Source organism: Mastigoproctus giganteus, chromosome 9, assembly GCF_048544385.1.
Source record: "Mastigoproctus giganteus isolate SK-2022 chromosome 9, ASM4854438v1, whole genome shotgun sequence".
Taxonomy (NCBI): Eukaryota; Metazoa; Arthropoda; class Arachnida; order Uropygi; family Thelyphonidae; genus Mastigoproctus; species Mastigoproctus giganteus.
In genome coordinates, this window is record NC_143583.1 from 115452069 (window position 1) to 115470309 (window position 18241).

Genomic DNA, 18241 nt, shown 5'->3' on the forward strand with positions numbered 1-18241 from the left:
ACATATTGGTTGGAGCACGTGGTTATCTATATTCTAACCTCAGGAGATTTTCAAGGCACTGGTGAAATATTTGAAGAAATGTAATTCTTTTTTTTCATTCTTCAGTAATGATAATACTTAGTAATTTATTTTTGTACTAAAATTTTAAGAATTGGTTTACACTTTTAAAATACAAGTGTTGGAGTTTAGATGCCTGCTTTTGATATGACGTCATAATTGGTTTGCAATGGACGCTATATAAAGGATATGGACATCTTTTGTCAAAAATGAGTTTTTTGGTTTTCGTAGCTGATGTTTGTATATCTTCCGTTTTTCTCGTGTTACGAGTTTCTTTCTAATATGGTGTAGTTTGTGTTTTTTATTAGTTGTTGCTTTCAGAAACGGGTTGCGTCAATGCCAAGAGAAATGAATGGTTTATCATTCAGTGAACTTTGTTGCCTGTTTTGTTGTCCGCCGTTTCCTTCTCGCATCGCCGCAAAATTAGCATTTCTTCCTCCAGAACCGACATATTCCTTTGTAGCCGACGAAGCTGGTACTAAGTTCACTCTAAATCTTTCAGAAAAGGCTGAGTGGCAGTATTCCCAACGAGAACTGGAGGGCATCGAAGTGTTTTATAATAGAACGACAAGAGGAAATAGAATTGCATGTATGTTTGTACGTTGTACACCAAGTGCCCGATTTACTATTCTATTTAGTCATGGAAATGCAGTTGACTTAGGTCAGATGAGCAGTTTTTATTTAGGACTGGGATCAAGGATCAATTGTAATATATTTAGTTACGATTATTCTGGATATGGAATCAGTACTGGGAAACCGTCGGAAAAAAATCTATATGCAGATATAGATGCTGCATGGCATGCTTTAAGAACACGTTATGGAATTAGTCCTGAAAATATTATATTATATGGACAGAGTATAGGAACTGTGCCTACCGTTGATCTTGCTTCCAGATATGAAGTGGGGGCAGTAATACTTCATTCACCTTTAATGTCAGGAATGCGTGTTGCCTTTCCCAACACGAAAAGGACGTGGTTTTTTGATGCCTTCCCAAGGTAAGAATTTGTATCTTGTACGTCATGTGAGGTAATTCGGAGTTTATATTCAGTTTCATCGTTCATAAATTTGAGAATAGAATTATTTGATGAAAGATTAAATGGCTAGCACTTTAACTGTAAAAAACAACACACACACAGTATTTGTACGTAAGAAAAGTTATCCGCAGCATTTTGGCAAGGTATTCGAGGTGATGTATTTAATTTATGATCTATTGTTATTGTAACTTTTTACTTTGTTTCATGTGTTACAAGTGTACCTCAAAGTCATTGGCCTAGTCACTTGTCAGCTGTGTGGAAAGTGGGCTTGGGCAATATTCTGTTTTTCAATTTTTCAGTTTCAAGCTGGTAATCCACATTGTTTTAAGTGGGTGAAGGATTGGATTTCCCATGAACTGTCAAACTGACTGAAAATATGGCTTGTCAGATCTGAACCTACAGATATAAAAGGCAATGAAATATTGCTATAGTAATGTGTGCATATATATATCTCCCCAAGATTACATACCTGCCATTGGGCAGAATACCCGTCGTCATTATAGTGTTTGAGGTGTGGGCATACGCTGCCTGACCACTTTGTTAGGATCATGAGCAAATAGCACCTTGGACTGCCATTCAGCAAGGTGGTGAAAAGTTTTGTGAGGAAGATTAAATCATTCATGTAACAAAACTTTCCTTAATTCCTGGAGTAGCTTGGACAGATTGTCTCCAAAGTTGCCTTGCCAGTTTATTCCAGAAATGTCAGACAGTTGAGTTCTGGGATAATGGATGGTTGCATTGTTATCTTGAAAGTGCCATTATCCATGGAGGTAAATGTTCAGCACTGCTGGGTGCACCTGATCCTCAGCAATGCATAGATGTGCTGCCCAGATAGGATTAGGGAACCAAGGGTATGCAAGAAAAACATTCCATCACATCTTCAGCAGCTTCTGTTGCCAGTACAACATAACAGTTCCAGTGCTTTGTGTGCATTTTTCCACTGGTGCTGAAAAGAAGAAATTGTAACTGATCAGACCATATTACTCATTTCCAGTCTTCCTGTATTGTATTCATTCTTTGCATTTCTGCACCAAGACAGTCAGATTTTCCACACTTGTTGTCAGAGATCATTGGCATTCATTAAGATCTACCCTTTATATATTATTTGTAGAGGTATTTAGTAGTTATGATGTGGATGGTGAGTCTTGTAATGTTTCTGTGTTAAAATACGACTCAATCAGTCCATCTGGTGACAAGTACACTTAATAATCTCCACCAGATGTTGAACAGCTCACTCTTTCACCTTATGTTTTCAGCTGAAGTTGTATATCATCAAATGGTGAAGTGAACTGAGTACAGACCTGTAACCTTGACTTTCTATTTCAGGGAAAATAACGGAGTCGCTGGTACATTTTGGAGGTATAGCTCTAAAACGGTGTTCGCAGACCAGCCGCTACACCGGACCGAACCTATTGGTAACTCTCTAGGAGGCTTCCGGATCAGCTAGTGTATAATCTTGTTACTTCTACTCTGCGAGATAGTGACTGGAGGGAGTCCGAGTAGTGTGTATGGGGGGGGGGGGCATTGTTGAAGCCACGTTTTACAGCATATCGAAAAATTTCATTACTTCATACAGCATGTTCCACCCACTTTTTCTTACTATTGAATACACCATGAATTGTCAAAGTAATAGAGTAAGCTTATCTGTGAAAAGATCTAAACCTCCCAATCACTTCCTAATTAATTTCACAAATATGCGCGGTCTCAATTCTAATCTCAACGATGTCCATTTCCACTTGCAGTCTGCCAAACTCCATGTACTTCTTCTGACAGAATCTCAGTTATCGGTTGATTCAACTACTACTGCTTATCTCAGTTGCCAAAATTACTCGCTGTATGATTCCTTTCTTCTCAAAGGTGGTACTTGTGCATATGTCCATTCCGATATTTCCTGTCAGAGACTTGGTAATTTGGAATCTCCTCTTTTCCATCTTCTCTGGCTTAAAATCTCTCTACCTCATTGTGTCAAATTCATCTGTTGTCTCTACCATTCTCCCAACCCCAGTAATCACTTGGAGCTCTTTGACTTTTTTTCCCTTTGCAACTTGACTTTTTCCAGTACAACTTTCCTAACAGTGATTTTAATATTCACAACTCCAGCTGGCTTTGGTTTTCTAGTCACACCGACCCAGCTAGTCGAGATGCTGAGGCTTTTGCAATTACTAATGACCTTGCACAGATTGTTCATTTACCTACAAGAATACCAGACAATCCTAACCATACAGCCAACATGCTTGATCTTTTTCTCACAAACAACCCTTCTAAGTACACGGTCGAAGTGAGAGGTCCTTTAGGCACCTCAGATCACAACTTTGTGATTGTCTTCTCCAATGGAGCCTTTATCTCATGGCTATTCCCAACCTCATTGTTTGGCATTACAAGAATGCAAAATGGGATGACCTGCAAGATTTCTTTTCTTTTCCTTGGTGGATTTACTGTTTCAAAACTTCTGATGTCACTGTTTGCTCAGATCGTGTCAGTGAAATTATTGTTACAGGAATGGAATCCTTTATCCCACACTCCATTTTAAAATCGCGTCCTTTATCTAAACCTTGGTTTTCCAATAAATGTGCTAAGGCTGTTCAAGAGAAGAACGTTGCATATTGTAATTGGCTTGTTTCTAATTCTTCAGTTTCATTTTCTGCATACACTAAAGCTCGCAACAATTGTAAAGCAGTTATTAATCAGTCCAAACTAGACTTTGAACGGGCTAAGAATAGAAAACTTGCTTCTTGCCCTAATGGTAGCTGAGCATTCTGGTCTCTTGCCAAAGCTATTGGTTGCAGCTTTTGCCTATCTCTGCTTCCACCTCTGTCCAAACCAGATGGTTCTATTGTCACTTCAGCCAAGGATAAAGCTGACTTGCTAGCATCTGATTTTTCTTGCAACTCATGTATTAATGATCTTGTTAAAACACTTCCCAGCACTCTCCATTCAATGCCTCCTGTGGTCTTCCGGCAAAAGGATGTTAGAAGGATTTTGACAAATCTTGATGCTAAGAAAGCTCCTGGTCCCGATGGTATTTCTCTACTTGTTCTCAAAACCTGTGCTCCTGAACTTACTCCTGTTCTTTGCCACCTTTTTTCATTTCTTATTCCAAAGGTATTTTTCCTTCTGCTTGGAAATTTGCTTATATCCTGCCAGTTCCCAAAAAGGGTGACAAATCCCTCCCATCCAATTATCGTCCCATTGCAATCACTTCTACTCTTTCTAAAGTAATGGAGAAATCAATTAATCGCCAACTCTTAAATTACCTAGAAACCTTCCGTCTGATCAACAATCGCTAGTATGGATTCCATCAGTGTCGATCCACTGGTGATATTCTGGCTTATGTTACCCATTTATGGACTAATTCGGTGAAACACAAGCAGTTGCTCTTGAAATTTCAAAGGCTTTCGATCGTGTTTGGCATAAAGGTCTTCTAAACAAGCTTCCATCTAATGGTTTGACAACTGTTTTTCGTAATTGGTTATCCAGTTTTCTCTCTGATCGCTCACTGAGGGTGATGGTAGATGGCTCTCTGTCTTCTTCTAACTTTTCCACTAATGCCAGTGTTCCCCACGGTTCAGTTCTTTCCCCCCACTCTTTTCCTCTTGTATATTAATGACCTTCCATTGACTGGAAATCCTATCCGTAGTTTTGGTGATGATAGTGCATTGCAGTCCACTTTCCATTTTGAGAAACCTTGTTCTGCTCAATCAGCTTCAACTTCTCAGATCTGCTACCAATTCCTGAAATGCCAATCTCCAGGTAATTCTCCAGTGGGGCAAAGACAACTTAGTTTATTTCAGTCCTTCGAAAACTCAGTCTTGTCTTATATCTCGCAAAAAGGATTCCTCTGCTCCTATGCTTATCTTTGGTGACACTCCGATTTCTAGGCAAAATGATATCTCTTTTGGGTATTACCTTGACTTCTAATCTCTCTTGGCACAAGCACATTACAAATATTGCTTCCTCTGCATCTAAAAAACTTGGTTTTCTCTTTTGCTCTCGGTGTTACTTTTCTTCCAAACAGCACTGTTCACTCTTTACAAATTGCAAATTCGCCCTACCATGGAATATTGTTCCCACATCTGGGGTGGTGCCCCAAAAACCTTACTCTCAAGCTTCTTGATTCCATTCAGAAGAGTGCAGTTAGGTTAATTTATGATTCATCTCTAACAGAGTCTCTCCATTCAGTCTCCTAGACATACTGTTTCTGCTGCATGCCTCTTCTACAGATATTTCCATGGGTACTGTTCTTCTGAATTGGCTTCTATAATTCTCACTCTCTTTCAAAACCATCCGAACACGTGCTGCCAACATCCATTTACTGTCCAGCTTCAAACTCACAGAACCAACTTTTCATCTTCCTCGTTTATTCATTCAACTGCCGTTTTTCTGGAACAATCTTCCTTCGTATATATTTCCTGAAAATTACAATCTATGGAAGTTCAAGTCCAATATCAACAAATATCTTCTTTCGTCTTCTCAACCTCCAACCCAAGCACGGTACTAAGTAATATAGGTTCTAATACCTCTCGTATTTGGGGTTTACATAAAAAAAAAAAAAAAAAAGTAATATTCCTTTTTGACAGGAATGCAGTTATATGGTGATCACAGCATGGATTTCCTAAGGGGCAATCTTGTTTGACTAACTTAATTGACTGTAGTAACATTGGAAACTAGATGCAAAAAAAAAATAATAATAATAATTTTGGCATCATTAATTTGGAAAGCTTTTCTTGCAGTTCCATATGAAAAACTTCAGTACAGATTGGAGTAGTGTGATATTAGGAGTAAGCTGTTGCTATGGGTCAAGGGATGGTTCAGTGGGAGAAGATAAGAGTGATTATCAGTGGGCATTGCTCTTTTGGACTTGGAATAATGTTGTTAATGCTGTCCTTGATGATATTGATGAGGCTTAATGGCTAAGTTTGCAGATGATACAAAGGTTGTTAGGATGGTTAATGACTAAGCAAGGGTATGGTAACAAGATCTATAAAATTTAGGCAGAATGGCTGAGAAGTGGTAGTGAAGTTTAACATTGACAAATGCAAAGTGCTGCATATGGGTAGCAGTAATTCCAGAATAATGGAGCAGTATTGCAGAGTTTTCTGAGTAGTGTAGATAAGCTGTGTGGACAAGTCGTGGGATTCAGTCGATATATAGGAATTTTTTGCAAGCAGCGACAAAGGCAGAGATGTCCTGTTGTATAAGGCAACAGTTAGACCACATCTTGAATGCTGCATACAGATCTGGAACATCATTTTATGAAGAATGTGGATCTGTTTAAATGGGTGCAGAGAAGAGGCAACAAGATTAGTCAAGGACACAAAGAAGGATACTCTTACCATGAGACTTCAGTTGTGCAAATTGTAGTATACCTGGAAACTAGACCTAATGTGAAGGTTAAGTCCTTAAATAGATTGAGTAAATTAAGTGCAGACTGTATCCTAAATATTGCTCAGATGGCACACATAAATAAACTTAAATTGAGGATTGATTGTAGGATAGATTCCTGAAAATTCTTTGTCAGTGAATGATTGATTGTTGGAACAACTTCCATCTTGTGTTTTGCCGGTGGGTAGTTTAAATAAACGTAAGGATGAATTAGACAACCAAATTATTGGATTGGATGGACAGTTTGTGGGAACTGTTTTTTATTTTTTTAAAAATTATTTTATGTTTTGGTTGATACTGTATAAGACTGCTTCCTTGTGCATCATTTGCCAGTACATGATACTGATATCATCACAGATGTTTTCCTGCATTTTTCCATTCACAAACAACTCAATAGCACTAGTCTTGAATGATCAACATTGCAGTGAACTGATTTGTACAATAGTTGAGTCACATGACTTTATAGGATTTTCCTGGACAATCCACATATCAAGTGACCCCCTTCGATTTACATATTTTTATATGGGTTTTTGCCAGATTGGCAAAAACCCATATGATATTTGAGGACCCAAACATTGGTCCTCAAAGTGACCAGGCAATGTATATGTTGACAGTAATGGAACATAAAATATGTGCAAAATCAGTGTAGTTTTGTTTAGAAATGGGAAACTTATTTGCCCAAGACACTATAGACATCTGTTTTGTATGTGAATAATCTTGAATTAGTTATTTTGCTAGTACAGTAAAATCCTGTTACAACTTGTACTGTTTTTAATGAAACTATATTTAGGTTCCAGCTGACTTCTCTTATTAGTAGCGCTTTTGTCACTCATTTGAACAAAATATTTTTGACAAAATTCAGTATTAATTTTTTTTTTTTTTTTTTTTTTTTAATTCTACCTGTGCCTAAAATGTAGCTCTTTTTACTACCTCTTTTTACAACAACAAAACTTTACTCAATTTATGAATTATGTAGTTCCTATTGTAAATACAGGAATGGGTACATTTTTCCTTGAGGGGAAAAAAATAAGTTTTAAAAGATATGAGAAAAGAATTCTCATCCTCTGTTTTTCAATCTTTCCCCCAGCACTATTTCACAAAAAAAAAAATAAAAAGCAGATATAGGATAATAAATGAAAGAAGGGTGATTCCATGTCAAGTGGCCTAATTTTGAAGATGGTCCCTGCTTGACCATCTTCAATTTTGTTGAAACTTGGTGTACATGTTTTAAACAGGTTTCCAAAGAAGCTGTGCAAAAATTCAGTTCAAAATATAGTATGCTTGAGGCACCAGCACCTTTTTGCGGAGGTCACTTGTGGTAAGCGGAATAAATCGCAAAAAATTTTCAAATTTAAGTGTTACTATTGCACAACATTGAGAGGTAGTGCTCTGAAACTTAGTATACCTAGTTAACTTTTGGTGTCCAGGCTCAAAAACCTTCATATTTTGCAGAGTATCAAATGATTGTGGTCTAAAACTGGCACCAAAAATTTGTCAACAAATTTAAGCAAGACTTTTGAAAGTCATAACTTTGAAATAAAAACCTTTGGTACCTTCTTCTTTGGGCATTCTATTTAACATCTGCATGAATTCAGCCTAACTAAATATGAGCTCTTATACTGGTTTGCTGGCTCAGATATTTTCCTTAAAAGATACTCAAAATTTGACCTATCTTTAGGGACAAATATCTTAATGTGGGACACCTTCAATTCTCTTTTTTTCTACTATTGGAAAGAGCAGGTTTTAAGCAACAAGAATTGTGGTTTTTCAGTTTTGTCTTGCTACTTAAGGCCTAAAAAATGGTCTTAAACATTTTATATTTTCCATATAATATTTGCATACTTATTTGAAGTTTCACATTGTAAGAACAGAACTCTTGTATTTACAGGAGTGTAATTACTCCACCCTTTGGTTTAAGGAGAAAGGATATATTGCCAATGCACAAAAAGATCTATTTTTTTACAATGAGGGTGCAAATGGCAAGAAAAGAAATTGCATGGGTTTCTTTAGTGCAAGTTCCCAAGCCTGAGAAGTGGTCTTTATTCAGGGTTCCAAGCATAAAGATGATGTTCTATTGGTTTCTAAGCTTGAAAGAACTTATAACTGCAACAAAATTTATTTACAATACAATTTTTGAAATAAGCAAGTGAGTGTGAAGATATTGAATCACTGCTTTGTAATCGACTTGAATTTTTCGTTGATGGTTCAGGAATCCAGCAGACATCTTGTCTAGTAGGCCAGTGAAATGAGTGAGCTGCTCCATGAGGATGCATGAAATTTACCAATACATCATGTTCTTCAAATGAAATTTCACAAATATTTTAAACCCACCAATTATTGTCATAAATACAGGCAATATATTGGCCAGGTTGTAAATTAACAATTGCCACATATTGAATATTGGTTTCACTAGTCTGATCTACATGAGCTACAAATGATGATGGCGTGTCATTTGATACTCTGCAAACACGAATCTGTCTTACATCAATAGGAATGGAGTGATGACTTTCTCTTGTTCCAGCGATGAGTATGACTGTCTATGAATCTTTTCTCTTGAAATGGCCTTACTTGCTCGATTTCCTCTTTAGAAACAAAACAGAATTTTATTCCAGTCACATGCTTGTCACAAAATTCAGACGTTTCTTGGTGTCAGGATTTGGTTTTCAATTGGGTGTTGGAGACTTGCACATGCTGCCAATCGTTTTATTGTTCCACCAATTCCATCACATGGTGACTTGCCATGGCAAGCACTGATATCAAAATCCTTCTGATGTCACAAGTTAATGAAATTCTTGTATTGAGTTAAGAACCGTCACTGAAATGGTATGTGCCTGATTTCTGTCATGAAACTCTTCAGATATTCAATTAAGTTGGTTAGAAAAACATGCACTACAATTGTCATGTCGAAGGCAGTCACTGATTATGCAGAAACTTATATTCTGAAGTTTTTATCCACAACGTCGACCTATCAGTTATTCAATTTTAACAATTTTAACCCAGTTGTGTGTATAGGATAGCACATGACATTTTTAGAATTATCCATATGACTGATGTGCATGTGTTCAGCGTATCTCCAGCAAAATCTTCTGATTCCATGGCTTTCATGCTGACTAATAGGTAGACTTTTCTGCAAGCAATGAAAACTTATTTTACTTTATTACAGTCAAACGATAAAAAATAGAGGAACAAAATAAATGAACTCTTCATTGTGAAGATAAAACACATTAATAACAGCATGGTTTAAATATCAGCTATTTATTTTATTGTTTTTTTTTTTTTTTTTTTTTATGAAAACCCCAAACACGAAAGGTATCAAAACCTATAGTACTTAGTACTGTGCATGGGTTGAAGGAGAAGTATGGGGGGAGGGGGATGCCGGAAACTTTGCTCTAGAGACTAAACATGGGTTTTACCCCTTCAAGCCTCCGATAAGCAAAGTGGTGGTATTTCACCGGTTGATGAAAGTCATCTACCACCTAAAAATATACTTTTTTTTTTTGTATCTTGAATATTCCAGAGTTCTAGAATGTTTAGCAGTTATTTGGAATTTTAGAATGTTCTTGGATTCTAGAATATTCTATAATTCTTGGGTATTCTTCTAGAATATACTCTATTTCTGGATTATCCTAAACATTAGACAGGATTAAGGAAGTGTTCTGCAACAAAAAAGATCTCACAAAATAATATGGCACATAAAACTACTACTTAATTTTAAGGCCTTAAGTGCAAAGACACAAAACAGATAAACCATAATCCTTGTAGCTGAAACTCTGCTCTTTCCAGTTGTGGCACAATTGAGAGAATTGAAGGTGTCCCACATTAAGATACTTGCCCCTTAAGATAGGTTAAATTTGACTTTCAGATTTTGAGTCAATCTTTGAAGAAAAATATCTCTGCCAGAAAACAAGTATAAGTGCTGATATTTAGTTAGGCATGTCCAAAGAAGGTACCAAAGGTTTTTATTTCAAAGTTGACTTTCAAAAGTCTTGCTTAAATTTGTTGTGACAAATTTTTGGTGCCAGTTTTAGACTGCATTGCAAAAAATGTGAAGGCTTTTGAGCCTGGACACCAAAGGTTTTGTATTCTCTTCCAAAAGTTAACTCGGTATACCAAGTTTCAGAGCACTACCTCTCATTGTTGAGCAACAGTAACACTTAAAACTTTGAAAATTTGTGATTTATTCTGCATAGCACAAGTGACCTCCACAAAAAAAGGTGCTGGTGTCTCAAGCATACTATATTTTTAACTGAAATTTTGCACAGCTTCATTTGAAACCTGTTTAAACAACCACACCAAGTTTCAACAAAATTTAAGATGGTTGAGCAGGACCCTAGGCCACTTGACATGGAATGACCCAGAAGCCTCTTATTTTCATGACTTCAGTCTTGTTTACTGTAGAAATATTCCTGTAACTGGTTCATTCAGTTGGCAGAAAGTGTTGTGAATTAATCTAATTCACAGTGCACTGTGAACCCATACAATTTTTGATTGCACTAAAGTTTAATTTTTGTATTAATGCAGGGAAAAAACAAAAAATTTGTTTTTACATTTAAAAACAAAAATTAATGTATTATTATAACAGTAAGTTGTATCTACTCTACCACTCTTCTGAATATGTGGTATTTCTTACAAATAAAATATGCTTTTGAAACTACTCTGAACACCATATGTTTACTCTTGTAGTAGATATATTCTGCTAGGTAGGGTCAGTTTTATTTATGTACTGGAAATTACTGCTTTTATGTATTAAAAAAAGCACAGAAAAATTTATTTGAACAAATTCTAATAAGAGATTAGGCAACACGGCACTCCACATAAATTTTAAAGGCAAAAAATTATCAAGTTTATTGAAACAAGCTGGAAAGTAAATTTTCAGAAAACATTTCAATAATGCAATCATTAAAGGCCAATTTTGATGAAATTTCAAAATCCATGTTAATATAATTTAAATGTGGAGAAAGATTTAAAGAAATTGTGTGTATGTGAAGGTTTTTTCTTCTGTTTTGAAAATGGTATGGCATTTTATATTACCAGTTCTTTAGAATCTCCTTATTTTTCCTTTCTCTAGCTTAGTGATTCTTAAATGGTGTGGCTAGGTGTGCTGCAAATATATAAGTATATTTTAAAAATGAGAAGAAACCCATTTGTATAGAGATTTATTATATCCATTATCAATGTGACCAAGGAGAGTTGAAATGCATTCAAAATGCATGTGGCTGCTTAGGATGCAGACTGGTAACTCGCTTATTAGTTTGAGACAGACGGCGGAATAGGCTACATGTTCTCTCCAACTGAGTTACAGAATAGGCTACATGTGCACTGTGACTGTGTTAACTGCACAATTCAATATACTGTATGTTTGTATGTATATGCAGTTCAGCTTTTCTATTATTATTTTTTATGACATAGCACCCCATAAAAATGGATAAATTTGTTAAGAGGAAACGTAGCATTTATGACTGAATCTGAAAGCAGCTTACTTCAAAAGCAACAAAAGTCAAAGTTAAAACACTACCTAATTGCCAATATTGCAACAGTTATTTAAAGTTTGGTTTTTCTTGTACTGGAAACAAAGAAGTCTTTCACACTGTTGTATGTAACAAAAAAACGTTGAATGAAGTCATGGTTCCTAGCAATTTTACAACTAAACACTTCCATCTTTAAGAAAAAGATTGAAATTATTTCAAAAGATTGTCAGAGCAGCAATTGAAACAATCATTTTTAAAAAAAGATTAGCAGTTTCTGAAAAGGCTCAAATCGCTTATGAGATCTGAAATTGTTGCACAAAAAAAAATGTATTTGTCAGGTAGAGTATGTAAGTCACATACTCTACCTGAGTCAGTTATTTACAAGGCACAAAAGGTGATATAGTTGTACACGTTGGCACTAATGATATTAGGAGTAGGAGACCGGCAGAATTACTTAACAAGTACAGGTCACTGTTGAACAAAAGCCGAGAATTAGGGTTGAATTTGAAAGTGTCTGCAATTCTGCCCAGACACGATAGAAGGGAGTATATGATGAGAGCCTTATCGATCAATTCGGCCCTGGAAAGAATGCGCAAGGCTCAAGGGGTAGAATTTTTTTCAGCCTGGACTGTACTTGTTAACAGGAGACTGCTTCTATAGGGATGGGATACGCTTAAATAGAAAGGGTGCAAGAATATTTGGTGATGCTATCGAGGCAGTGTTAGGTGGGTCGGAAAACTGATAGCTTGGGGAGATACAAGGACTAATAGTTTAACAGTAGCCGTAGGCAGAGGTGAAGGTGATTCTTGCACAACTTCTATTAGAATAAGTAGCAACACGGAGTGTTGGGGGTTTCAGGGACGGATGGCAGTCCTCCTGAAATAGGTGGGTATATGGGATGTGTTAGGGTAACTAAGAATAGGAGTAGGAGCATGTATGCTTGCATGTATACCAATATAGAAGTATAGTAAATGAATTTGAAGTGTTGGTCAAGACATCAAAGGTGGATATTGTTGGGATAGCAGAGACGTGGTGTCACACAGCATATAAGGAATGCTGAACTGGAATTTGGGGAGTACAATGTGTATAGAAAGGGAGGAGGTGTTATGCTCTTAATTAAGAAAAACATAAAATCAAAAGAAGTGCATCCAGTTGATATAGATGAACAGTACACTGTTGAGTCAGTTTGGTGTGACATAAGCACTGCGAAGGAGTGTGTTATAGGCCTAATGACTCGAATGAGTACAATGAACAATTGTACAGAGAAATAGTGGGCTAGCAAATCGGAATGTCTTATAATGGGAGATTTTAACTTCCCAGATATTGACTGGAACTTGTGGGTTGGTCACTCACACACTAGTCAGACTTTTGTGGATTTATTGGATGATTGTTTTCTGCAGCAGCATGTTCCAGAGGTAACCACAGAAAGTAATACTCTTGATCTGGTTATCAGCAGTGATCATTCGTGTATTAAGAATTTGCAGATAAAGGAACCACTAGGTGGCAGTGATCACAGTGTACTGATGTGGGATTTACTTAAAGATTTAATTACCATCAGGGGTAAAGGAAAGGGTTTTTGCTTCCGTAAAGGTGAGTACAGTGGTCTCCGACAGTTTTTAAATTCTGTACAGTGGGATAAACTGACGATGTTACCAACAGTAAATTCTAAGTGGGAAGCATTCAAGGAATTAATCGTGGAAGCTACTAAAAGTTTCATACCTATTAAGAAATATTGTTCAAGGTTTAGGCCTAAATGGTCATCTAATGAACTAATGAGACTCGTAATAGAGAAGAAAAATGTATGGGATGCATATAAATTATCAAGCAACTCAGAAGCCTATGGCAGATATAAGCTAGTCTGTAATCAGGTGACAAAGGAAGTTAGGCAGGCAAAGGCAGATTACGAGAAATCCTTGGCAAAAGATGCTAAGAAAAACAGCAAGGATTTCTTTACTTATATAAACTCTAAAAGGAAGGGGATGAATCTGATGGGTCCACTTGACTTTGATGGTTCGACTGTTGATGATCCTGCTCAGATAGCAAACAAACTGAATGAGTATTTTGCATCTACATTCACACATGAGGAATTAAGGTTTGAAAATGCCAGAAGGTTATCAAATTGTAGCAGGATACTTAATGATTTTGGAATAACTGAAAGCAAAGTGGAGGAGAAATTGTTGAAGTTAAACATAAGAAAAGCACCTGGGGTGGATGGGATCTATCCAGTTATATTAAAGGAGGCGGCAAAGCAACTAAGCAAACCCTTAGCCATAATTATGAGAGCGTCCTTGGACTCAGGGGAGGTTCCCACGGACTGGAGATGTGCAAATGTATCCCCAATTCACAAAGGGGATCGAAGGGTGACAAGAGTAATTACAGACCAGTTAGTCTAACTTCTGTTCCCGGTAAAATAATGGAGTCACTGGTTAAATATGCATTGCAGGATCATCTAGACAAGACTGCAGCAATAATTCAGACACAGCATGGGTTTGTTAAGGGAAAGTCTTGTCTGACAAATTTGATAGGATATTATGATGTGGTTACAAAGGAACTGGATGCAAAAAATAATTTTGATATCATATATTTGGATTTCAGGAAAGCTTTTGACACTGTTGCGCATGGAAGACTATTGTACAAATTGGAGCAGAATGGTATTAAGGGTAAGTTGCTACAATGGATAAAAGGATGGTTAAGTGGGAGAAGACAGAGGGTGGTAATCAATGGGTGCTGCTCTTCTTGGACTAATGTTATTAGTGGAGTTCTACAGGGTTCGGTGTTGGGTCCACTGTTGTTTTGTATATTTATCAATGATATTGATGAAGGTATATCAGGCTTAATGTCGAAGTTTGCAGATGATACAAAGGTTGGCAGGGTTGTTAATGGCAGTGTGCTACTGCAGCAGAATCTAGATAATTTGGGCAGATGGGCTAAGAAGTGGCAACTTCTTAGCCCATCAAGTTTAACCTTGACAAATGAAAAGTACTGGATATGGGTAGAAGTAACCCCAGAGAAACATACCAACTGTGTGGTACTACACTTAAGGTGGTAGAAAATGAAAAAAACCTGGGAGTAATTGTGCAGGCAGATATGAAGGTTTCTGAGCAATGCAGACAGGCTGCCAGGACAGGTCATGTGGTTTTGTCAATGATATATAGGAATTTTGCTAGCAGGGAAAAGGAGGTGATTATCCCTCTGTAATAAGGCAATGGTCAGGCCACGCCTTGAGTACTGCGTACAGGTCTGGAGGCCTCATTTTAGGAAGGATGTAGATTTACTTGAGCGTGTACAGAGAAGGGCAACAAGATTGGTGAGGGGAATGAAGGGATCCTCTTACCAAGAGAGGCTTAAGTTCTGTAAATTGCAGTGGCTGGAGACTAGGCACCTGCGCCGTGATCTGATTGAGGTGTGTAAGGTCTTGAATGGGTTGAGCACGCTGAATTCTGATGGGATTCTTCCACTTGTTCAGATTACGAACCTAAGGGTGGCATAAATTCAGATTGAGGAAAGACATGTAGAATAGATGTGTGGAAATTTGCCTTTAGCCAGCAGGTGGTTAATTGTTGGAACAAACTTCCATCTGTCATTGTGGAAGTTGATAGGTTGAATAAATTTAAGGAGGAACTGGACAGGCATTTGGAGGGAATGGTGTGGTTTTTTTTTTTTTTTTTTTTTTTTTTGGCTGATGCTGCATAAGCTTATACAATTGCTTTCTTGCATCACATGCCACTACTACTATTTTGTGGCATGAAGAAAGATTGTTAAAACAATGTTGGGAAAGGAAGTAGAACAAGAAATAAGCAAAATTCTCCTCTCAAATGATGCACTTCGTAGAGTAATTACAGAACTGTCAGCTGAAATAGAAAATGTATGGAATAAATTTCAGATTTTGCTTTGCAAATTGACGAATCTACTGACACCGGTAACAAAGTGCAGCTACTTACATTTATTCGTTTTATTGATAGAGACCAAATAGTAAATAAATATTTTTTACTGCAAAGAAATGCCAAGTACTACAAGAGGTCAAGACATCTTTAATACTTTTAACTGCCTACCTTGAAAAATGGAAATGTTCATGGAAACAATGCATTGGCATTTGTACAGATGGGGGCTCCATCTATGATAGGGTTTACAGTGCTCATAAAACAGCAAAATCCCAATGTTATTATAACTCATTGCTTTCTACATAAGGAGGTCCTTGTTTCAAAACATTAGGAATTGAATTGCAAAAAGTTTTTTTTTTTTTTTTAAACCAAGTTGTCGAAATGGTTAATAACATTAAAAGCAGACCATTAAAGACTCATTTATTTAAGCAAATTTGTATTGATATGTATTTACAGTATAGACGTTTTAATTTTACACACAGAAGTGAGATGGCTCTTAAGGGAGAAGGTGCCATGTTGTGTACACAAACTCTGAAAAGAGATGCGTTTTTTGAGGAAATAAAACACGAGTGCTTTTGTGAATTTTGGATTTCCAAGAGTTATTTATGCATTTTAATAACCTCAATACAAGTATGCAAGGTAAAAATGAAAACTTTCTAACTTCGATAGATAAGCTAATTCTATTTCAGAAAAGAATAGCAATTTGGAAAAATAGAGATAGTAATTTTGAAATGTTTTCTCTGCTATGTAAAATCCATATAAAAGAAATGACTCCTATTGTGGTTGAGCATTTTACAACTCTGGAAGAGAAATTAAACTTTTATTTTCCATCATTAAATGTAGAAGACTGATTGGGTTCGAAACCCGTTCATAAATTCCATCGGATGTTGGTTTGAAATTATCTGAAGAAGAACTGACTTCTATATCCAGTGATTGCGTACTAAAACGTGAAGATTTGTCTATCGAAAAATTTTGGATTTTAATTAGAGAAGAATATCCTTTGGTTGCTAAAAAAAGCTTTGTCTATTTTATTGCGGTTTTCTACATCATACCTGTGTGAATTAGGATTTTCTTCACTAACTAACATTAAATGCAAAAAAAGAGATACTCCAATGCATTGAAGATGAAATGAAGGTATGTTCCTGACATTGAAAAGGTCGCCAAAAAACAAAGCTCGTGTCTGACGTGACCATGCTTAATTTATTAAAATAAGATAAGTAATAGTTTTCTGTAGTTATTTTTATTCATAGTTTAAAATGTATTAATATTTTTAATTTTGTACACTAAGTGTGCCAGAATTTTTGTTTTACGGTGTGCTGCAAACCAAAAAAGTTTGAGAAACACTGCTCTAGACTTAAATGATATCCACAATTTTTAAATGTTGTCAAAATCCAACTTCTAAATGGTTGGATTATTGGAATGTTTTCCATTAAAATTTGTGTTTGTGTTTCAAAAACTTGGTAATTTTTTGTCTTTAAAATTTACATGGAGTTTGGTATTAGCATTAATTAATTTCAGTGTATCTTTCTCCCAAGAAATTAAATTATTTGAACAAATGATTCTTTCGAAATTACTTCTGGCTAATATTCATTATAATGAAATTATCCCCCCCCCTTCAAGCTTGTGACAGGTTTCACTGTACTTGTATTATATTATACTAGCATGTATTTGGATGCAGAGAAATAGAAATTGACTTCAGAAAGCAGTTTAATATCTGACATATCCATCATGGACTTGAGTAACTACAGCAATCCTGCAGGATACAGACAACAAAGTAACTTTTTATTCTTAGTCACTTATTTTGTGCCACACATCCATGAGTCAATGACTACTTAATTTACAGAAGAATGTCAGCCTGACTTTTAGTTTGTTTAGAAATGTTCCAGAAATGTTCAGATAGATTAAGATTAGTAGTCCTCTGGGTTAGCCAAGGTTGGTTTCCTTCTCTATTAGCCTTAAATCACTGAATTGTCTGACAGAGGGCATTATCATGCTGATACAGGTAAGGTCTCTTTGTCCATAGGATTCTTGCAACATAGGTAGGACAGAATTTCCTTTATCACAATTAACAATATTCATGGTTCAGCCCAGCAACTCGGGGGAGGGCTCCAGGCCAAATTATATAAAAACAGGGCTAGATCATTATATTTCCATCATTCTATTTCATGTATGGTTTGTCTATATGAAACCATTCCTTAGGCATATGCTACTAAGGTTGAGTCTAATGCATGAGTAATCTAGCATGTTTCATCATTTCATGTAATCCTCTGCTGTTTCTACAGGATTTCTTCTACAAATTCTGTAGAAACAGCAGATCTGCTCTACGGGGAGCATTAGGTGTCTTCTTATCCTCAAGACTGCAATTAGCAGTATTATTGTGGATATGAGATTTCATTACAGCTGTAATCAAGGATATTTA

General features: G+C 36.3%; 1 protein-coding gene across 1 annotated transcript in view; it reads left to right on the forward strand.

Moving 5' to 3' along the window:
* Window positions 1-248: 248 nt before the first annotated feature.
* The window catches only part of LOC150080665 (alpha/beta hydrolase domain-containing protein 17B), a 63221-nt gene continuing 45228 nt past the window's right edge, over window positions 249-18241 (forward strand). The window contains exon 1 of the mRNA XM_090381147.1: window positions 249-1052. Coding sequence (XP_090237273.1) covers window positions 394-1052 — 659 coding nt within the window. The 5' untranslated portion in view covers window positions 249-393. The remainder of the gene's footprint in view (window positions 1053-18241) is intronic.